Source organism: Juglans microcarpa x Juglans regia, chromosome 2D (genome assembly GCF_004785595.1).
Source record: "Juglans microcarpa x Juglans regia isolate MS1-56 chromosome 2D, Jm3101_v1.0, whole genome shotgun sequence".
Classification (NCBI taxonomy): Eukaryota; Viridiplantae; Streptophyta; class Magnoliopsida; order Fagales; family Juglandaceae; genus Juglans; species Juglans microcarpa x Juglans regia.
Window position 1 is genome coordinate 22,978,009 of NC_054596.1, and position 7,394 is coordinate 22,985,402.

The 7,394-nt window shown below is 37.9% G+C and overlaps 1 protein-coding gene across 2 annotated transcripts; it reads left to right on the forward strand.

Moving 5' to 3' along the window:
* Window positions 1-1,265: 1,265 nt before the first annotated feature.
* Window positions 1,266-5,019, forward strand: LOC121249086 (receptor-like protein kinase HSL1). Of its 2 annotated transcripts, none has more exons than XM_041147744.1 (3): window positions 1,266-3,902; window positions 4,286-4,666; window positions 4,767-5,019. In XM_041147744.1, exons 1-3 carry the CDS (start codon window positions 1,322-1,324, stop codon window positions 4,823-4,825), a joined length of 3,021 nt encoding a protein of 1,006 aa, XP_041003678.1. In that variant the 5' UTR covers window positions 1,266-1,321; the 3' UTR covers window positions 4,826-5,019. The 2 variants fall into 2 exon arrangements, with proteins under 2 accessions (XP_041003678.1, XP_041003679.1); XM_041147745.1 differs by having other exon boundaries at window positions 4,770-5,019.
* The last annotated feature ends 2,375 nt before the right edge of the window (window positions 5,020-7,394 follow it).

Genomic DNA, 7,394 nt, shown 5'->3' on the forward strand with positions numbered 1-7,394 from the left:
TGTGTCCGTCTGGATGCAGATTTATGTTTTCAGAAGAAAATAGATGGGTTTCTCATCTTATTTTGATTTTGCAAGAAGCTAGCAGTCGGATGGGTGTAATATTCTATTTTAAACTTACGAATAAAGAGCTAACGTGTATAGACCATAGCAAATTAAACAATAAACTCACACGTAGAGGATGATCTCTTTCTTTTTATTGGGTACTACGAAACGAGCCACAAATACGCTTTCTCACTCTCTTCTTTGGACTAAAAAAAGGAGAAGTTATTCTTCTTTACCATGTTATGCTCTCTCTCTCTCTCTCTTTCTCTCTCTCTCTCCCCTTCTGAAGAAGAACTTTATTCATGTAGAGAATCTCTTTTCATCTGTAATTTAATAAACTCGAATATGCCATAAGATATATAAGTCTTGTATGTGTTGAAACTCCGTTAGCTGGTGTAAAGCGAAAAATAACATCATACCTATTTGAAGTTTTTCTCTTTAATTTTACTATCTTGTGATACGGCTCACGAGGCTTCTATGTGGATTGCTGATATGTCATCAATTTATTTGAGGGCGTTAAACGCACAGAAAGGAACTACCGTTGCAAAGAGTTTCTGATAAAAGAATTTCATTTTCTATAGCGGGCCCCGAAAGAAAATTAGTGCCTGGCTGTTGTGTTTTGGGGACCCGCTTCTTTAGAAGTTTCATACCTCCTTCAGATATCTCTTTCTGAGTGAAATATTTTTGTCTCTACAATTAATCTCTTTCAAATTAGAGTCGTTGACCTGACGGTAGACTCTGGGAGTGAAAGTTATGATTCTTACCACCCTACCCATATACCGTACACCCGTCCTTTGCATTTTATCTTTTCTTTGACTTAAGTCCTAGCATCTCATCATAACAACCGGCAATTCACACTACTTTTGTTGGAAAAAAAATAATAATAATGATACTTTTTATAATTATTTAAAATATGTAATAAAAATTATAAAAATAACATTTATTTGTAAGAAATTTTTATTTTTTTTTCATTGGCTTCCACTTTTTTATACTTTATACTTCTTAATAGTCTTATAAGGCTACTTGTAAATTTTTAAATATAATGTGACATATGAATATCTATAATGTTATATTGTGCAAATGTACATTTATAAACAGCATTAATCATAAAAGAAAAATAAAATTCTTGAAATTTTCTTTCTTTTTCTTTTAAAAATGTATAATTTAAGTGGGCCACCTCCACGTTTTCCACTCCACCACGCTTCTACAAATCCCACACTCCAACCTTTGCATCAGCAAACGAAACCAAACCTCTCTCTCATCCGAACAAGCAAAAATAATGTTTCGGCTACCGTTCGTTGTGGTCGGGCTACTGCTCTTCGTCTCTTCTCCTCTGACTCTCTGTCTAAACCAAGACGGCCTTTTTCTCCAGCAAGTCAAGGGCAGCCTCTCCGACCCTACTCACTCCCTCTCCCACTGGAATGACCGCGACGACACCCCTTGCAACTGGACCGGCATCGCCTGCGACCCTGTCACTCTTCGTGTCACCTCCGTCAACCTCTCCTCCTTACAGCTCGCCGGTCCCTTCCCCATCTTCCTTTGCCGCCTTCCCTCTCTCATCTTCCTCTCTCTCCCCGACAACTTCATTGGCTCTTTCCTCACCCCCAATATCTCCTCTTGTCAGTCTCTCCAGTACCTCGACTTGGCAGAGAACCTCCTGGTTGGTCCCATCCCAGATACGCTCTCTCAGATCCCGAATCTACGGCATTTGAACCTCTCCTCTAACAACTTCTCGGGAGGTATTCCTGCCAGTTTTGGAGAGTTTCGGCGACTCGAAACGCTGAACCTGGCTTCTAACTTCATAAACGGTTCGATACCCACTTCTCTTGGCAACATTTCAAGCCTGAAAGAGCTTTCGCTTGCTTATAACCCGCTCTTGCAGAGTCCGCTACCAAGTGAACTCGGTAACCTGACGAGTCTTGAGCTGATTTGGCTCCGAGCATGTGACCTCGTGGGTAAGATTCCGGCGAGTATTGGTCGGCTGACCCGCCTTACAAACCTCGATTTGTCCAAGAACCGACTCACAGGCTCAATCCCGAGCTCTATCACGGGCTTGAAAAGTATCGTCCAAATCGAGCTATACGAAAACTCACTCTCTGGCGAGTTACCTTCGGGGATGTCGAACTTGACAAATTTGTTGAGAATAGACGTCTCGGTGAACAATATTATGGGGACAATTCCGGAAGACTTGTGCGGCTTACCACTCGAATCTTTCAATCTCAACGAAAATCGCATCGAGGGGTCTTTACCCGAGAGCATAACTCGGTCAGTAAATCTGTACGAACTCAAACTCTTCAACAACAAACTCAGTGGTTCATTGCCGAGCCAACTCGGCAAGAACTCGCCCTTGCGGATCCTTGACCTTTCGTACAATGGATTTTCCGGCGAAATTCCAAGCCATTTGTGTGATACTGGTGCGTTAGAAGACCTTATTCTGATAGCCAATTCATTTTCTGGGAAAATTCCTGAGAGTCTGGGAAATTGCCAGAACTTAAGCCGGGTCCGGTTAAAGCACAATGAGCTCTCGGGCACGGTTCCTGAAAAATTATGGGGCTTACCCCATGTGTACTTGCTTGAGCTCGAGGAGAACTCACTGTCTGGAGACATTTCTACAATGATTTCTGGTGCACATAATCTGTCTCAGTTGAAGATTTCGAGTAACAGTTTTTCAGGTTTGATACCCGAGGAGATTGGCTCACTCGGAAATCTTATTGAATTTTCGGGCAGTAATAATATGCTAACGGGTCAAATCCCCGGAAGTTTGGTGAAGTTGAGTGAATTGGGCAAGCTTGATCTTAGCGATAATGAGCTTTCGGGCGAGATTCCGGTGGGAATCCAAGCCTGGAAGAAGCTCAATGACCTTAATTTGGCCAACAACAGGTTATATGGTGAAATTCCAAGTGAAATTGGGGGCTTGCAGGTGCTTAATTATCTTGATCTTTCCGGGAATCGGTTTTCTGGGAAAATCCCACTTGAGTTGCAAAACTTGAAGCTCAGTTTGCTGAATTTGTCGAATAATAGGTTGTCCGGGAGCCTTCCTCCTGTTTATAACCATGAGAATTATAGGAGTAGCTTTGTGGGCAATCCGGGCTTGTGCGGTGACCTTCCTGATCTTTGTCCTGGGATTGGTAGAAGTAAGAAAAGGGTCGATTTTTGGGTTCTCGGATTAATCTTTGGGCTTGCGGCCATCGTTCTTGTTGTTGGGGTGGTGTGGTTCTATTGGAAGTACCGGACTTTCAAGAAGAACAAGAGAGGAATTGCAATGTCTAAGTGGAGGTCATTCCATAAGCTTAGTTTTAGTGAAATCGAAATTCTCGATTGTCTTCGTGAAGATAACGTGATTGGTAGTGGAGCTTCAGGGAAAGTTTATAAGGTTGTGCTTAGCAATGGTGACGTGGCAGCGGTGAAGAAATTATGGGGAGGAACAAAGAAAGAATATGGGACTGTTGATTCTGAGAAAGATGAGTTTAAAGCTGAAGTTGAAACATTGGGAAGGATTAGGCACAAGAATATTGTGAGGTTATGGTGTTGTTATGACACTGGGGATTGCAAGCTTCTGGTGTACGAATACATGCCCAATGGAAGCTTGGGGGATGTATTGCGTAGTCGCAAGGCAGGCTTGTTGGATTGGCCAACAAGGTATAGAATTGCTCTGGATGCGGCTGAGGGGCTCTCTTATCTGCATCATGACTGTGTTCCACCCATTGTTCATAGGGACGTTAAATCGAACAATATATTGTTAGATGGAGAGTTTAGAGCTAGAGTTGCGGACTTCGGAGTTGCTAAAGCTGTAGTAACAGTCAGTAAAGGGGAGGAAGCCATGTCTGTGATTGCAGGCTCTTGTGGCTACATTGCTCCAGGTTTGTCAGCATATTACATGGTCACTTGCAATTGTTAACACTAACTTGAGATATAATTTGCTAATCCTGAAGTCGAATTAGTACTACTATATTTCGTTAGTTGGAATCTTGAATTCTTGTTTTTGATCATATTTCATGAAAGAATCATGCAGCTGTTCATACATACCAATGATACCATAAGCGGTGCGGTTGGTTTGAGTAGATTGGTGATTGTAAACATTCTCAATTTCGGTTGAGATCAGTTTGAAATTAGTCGGTTCAAATGATCTCATCCACTTGAAAATCATTTTTTTTTTTTTTACTGCTAACAAATTAATAGTTCACCAGTTATACGTCACTTGCTTATTTCTAATCTAGTCTGCTTTGATTTGAAATTGATGCAGAATATGCTTATACACTTCGCGTGAATGAAAAGAGCGACATTTATAGCTTTGGAGTGGTCATTTTGGAGTTGGTAACCGGTAGGCTCCCAACTGATCCTGAGTTTGGAGAGAGAGATTTGGTAAAATGGGTCTGCACCACATTAGACGGGAAAGGAGTCGACCATGTAATTGACAGTAATCTCGATTCCAAGTACAAGGCAGAGATAGGCAAAGTTCTCGACATTGGCCTCATGTGCGCTGGCATACTTCCCATTAACCGCCCTTCAATGCGAAAGGTGGTTAAATTTTTGCAGGAGGCTGTCGCAGAGAACAAGACAAAGATAGCTAAGAAGGATGGGATGCTCTCCCCGTATTATTACGAAGAGGCCTCTGAACAAAGAGGTATAGTCTACTCATCATCCACACATCACACATAATTTTTTAATTTTTTTCTCTTACCAAATGTTCTAATATTCTCATGGTCTTGTGTTTGGTTTCATAGCAGGAAAAGAACAGATTGCAGCTGATGAGAGAGAGATGGAGAGGGAGATTTCTGCATGATATTCCCACTTCGAAAATGATATGGTACCTTCAGCGAGGCACCAGATTTGTACGTTCATAGAATGTAGCCATTTTACTACCCTGGTTCTCCCCTCCTTTGTTAGGCGACTGTTAGATATAAGTCATGTTAAAAATTCCCAGAAATGAAAACCTATTTTCCCGGCAGCAAATGCAATGATCCTATAATACGTGAACTTTGAAAAACTTGCAGAGTTCACTTTTCCCACTTTTTAAATAGAGTTGTTAAAGTATCGTGTCTTTGTAGTTACTAGTTGCTTTCCATCCTCAAATTAGGTGAACGAATCATGCAAATGCAAGAAATGTTAAAAATAATAACGTGATTTTTCAATCAGAAACAGCTATGATTCTCATACTTTATGGACTTTCGAAAATTGCGGATGTACTTTTCGGTTGTGTTCCTCGTTTGTGTCCTAAACTCTACTGTGCAATCACTACAGAGATTCCAACCGGTAGAAAAATGTTATTTTTTTTCTTTAGTTGTTGAGTTGAGTTTAGTTCTTTGTAAATAGTAATGAGTTGAGATGTTAGATTAAGATCTCTTGTTTGTTTTCAACAAACATCTCATCTCATTTCATCATTATAACTTTCTCAAATTTTTATACAAAATAAAATAAACAATTTAATTTTTTCAAATTTTAAAATAAAAATAATATTAAAAAATATATTCTAATAATATTTTATTTAATTTTTTAACTTTAATCTCATCTCATCTCTGAAAATAAACGAGTCTTTAGTTTTGTGAGATTTATTTAAGATAAATTTAGATATTTTTAGATGTTAAAATGAGTTTAGATATATTTATGAGAATTTGAAAAAGATTGTAGGTCTCGCATATAAAAAAGTATTGAATTGAAAAAGATTATGAATTTTATGTATAAATAAGTTTTAAATTGAGATAAGTTTATTGATTTAAAAGTTATTTATTTAAATATTAAATTGAATTTAAAATTAAAGTGAACTGAATTGAATAAAGTAGAATCAACAACAAACAACGGGGGCTAAAGTTTCTTTTTAGTAACTGTCCTGAGAACCTCGCTAATTGTGAATGAAAGGTGTGCTCTGTTCTTCGACAGCAGTGTAGTCTAAAGTCTACACTTGAAAAGAAACTTTAGTGAGAGATTGGGACCAACTGCTTTTTTCAGTTTGAAAATGGCAACGATGCAGTCTGGACGCCAAATTTGACTAAAGAAGTAAGAGCAATAAATTGTTGATCTAGAAAGTCAGCAATAGGGTCTGCATCATTGCTGTCTCTTGTTATCATCTCTTCATGAAAAATGATTTATTTTAGACTTCTGCCTCATTTTAAAAAAGACGTATATTGGACATGTTTGTCTGTTTTCTTTCTTCATGGGATGGTGTGCTTGGCGTTTCGTGGTGTAGAACAGCACATACTGTGCACATTTGGCAATTTGAGCATTCGATCAAAACTAGAAGAAAACAAATGGGTAACAAACATTGTCTGACATATATGTGTGCCATATTTTATATATGTCACGCGGCCTGCAGTTTGTGACCGAGCTTCTACCTACAGATAGAGATGAGAAGCAGCTTTGTTATTGTCACCGAGAGTTTTGGTAAGGCTGTAAATGAGTGGCTCTGTCGAAGACTGGGCTCGGTATTAGCTCGGTTACATTTGAATTGAGCTCAGCCTTTGATAACAGAATCTCGATCATGAAAGTAGAAATTCGCTCGATTACATTTTCAATTAAATTAGACTTACCTCGATTAAGGGCTTTCGAAGACTTATTACGATTCGACTAGATCAAAAAATACATTCACATGTCATTTGATATATATATATATATATATGTGGACATATAACTTATTATTTATATATTAATATCCTTTTCTCTTTATTAGAATTTAGTTTAGTCGAGAAAATATTTTCAGAACTAAAGCACAAGTTTAAGTACGAGACATTTTTCTTGTTCTAAACATTGATCATATTATATTTAAATTTGTTTTTAAACTCTATTTTGTATTAAAAAATTATCTTCCTGCCTTTTGGGATGCAAAGTGTCTAATCAGGTTATTTAATTCTCTTCTATTTGTAATTATTTAGGTTAAACAAATTAGAATTGCAATGTGATATATAATTCTTTTTTTTTTCAAAATAGGGTGTAAAATTCTTGATTAATTTTAATGAAATTTCCTTATTTTATTTTTTAAATATTTAAATTTGAGATTTTAATTTAAAATGATAAAAAAATGTTAAATGAACTGAGCCAAAATCTATTTTGATTGAGCTCAAGCTGTTGGCATGCCGAGCCAAACTCTACCAAGCCTACAAAAACGTCTCGAGCTCGAACTTGAAATCTTAACACCATGAGCCGAGCCTGACAACACAAAGCTGGACTCGATTCTATTGTTGCTCTAGTTTCTGAACAACCTATATATCATCTCTCATTGGTTGGTTTCGTTCTCTGTGCCATCGTCTCTTATTTTGTGATATTTGGTTTATTCTTCTAAAAATCTAATGCAAGACTCAATTTTATTGTCTTAGATCACTAGGACTTGGATTCTAAATGGAAGTTTCTTGGTGTGTAAT

Coding starts and splice junctions, on each gene's coding strand:
- LOC121249086 (XM_041147744.1), top strand. CDS start 1,322: ATGTTTCGGCTACCGTTCGTTGTGGTCGGGCTACTGCTCTTCGTCTCT. Junction 3,903..4,285: donor TTGTGGCTACATTGCTCCAG/GTTTGTCAGCAT, acceptor AAATTGATGCAG/AATATGCTTATACACTTCGC. Junction 4,667..4,766: donor AGAGGCCTCTGAACAAAGAG/GTATAGTCTACT, acceptor TTGGTTTCATAG/CAGGAAAAGAACAGATTGCA.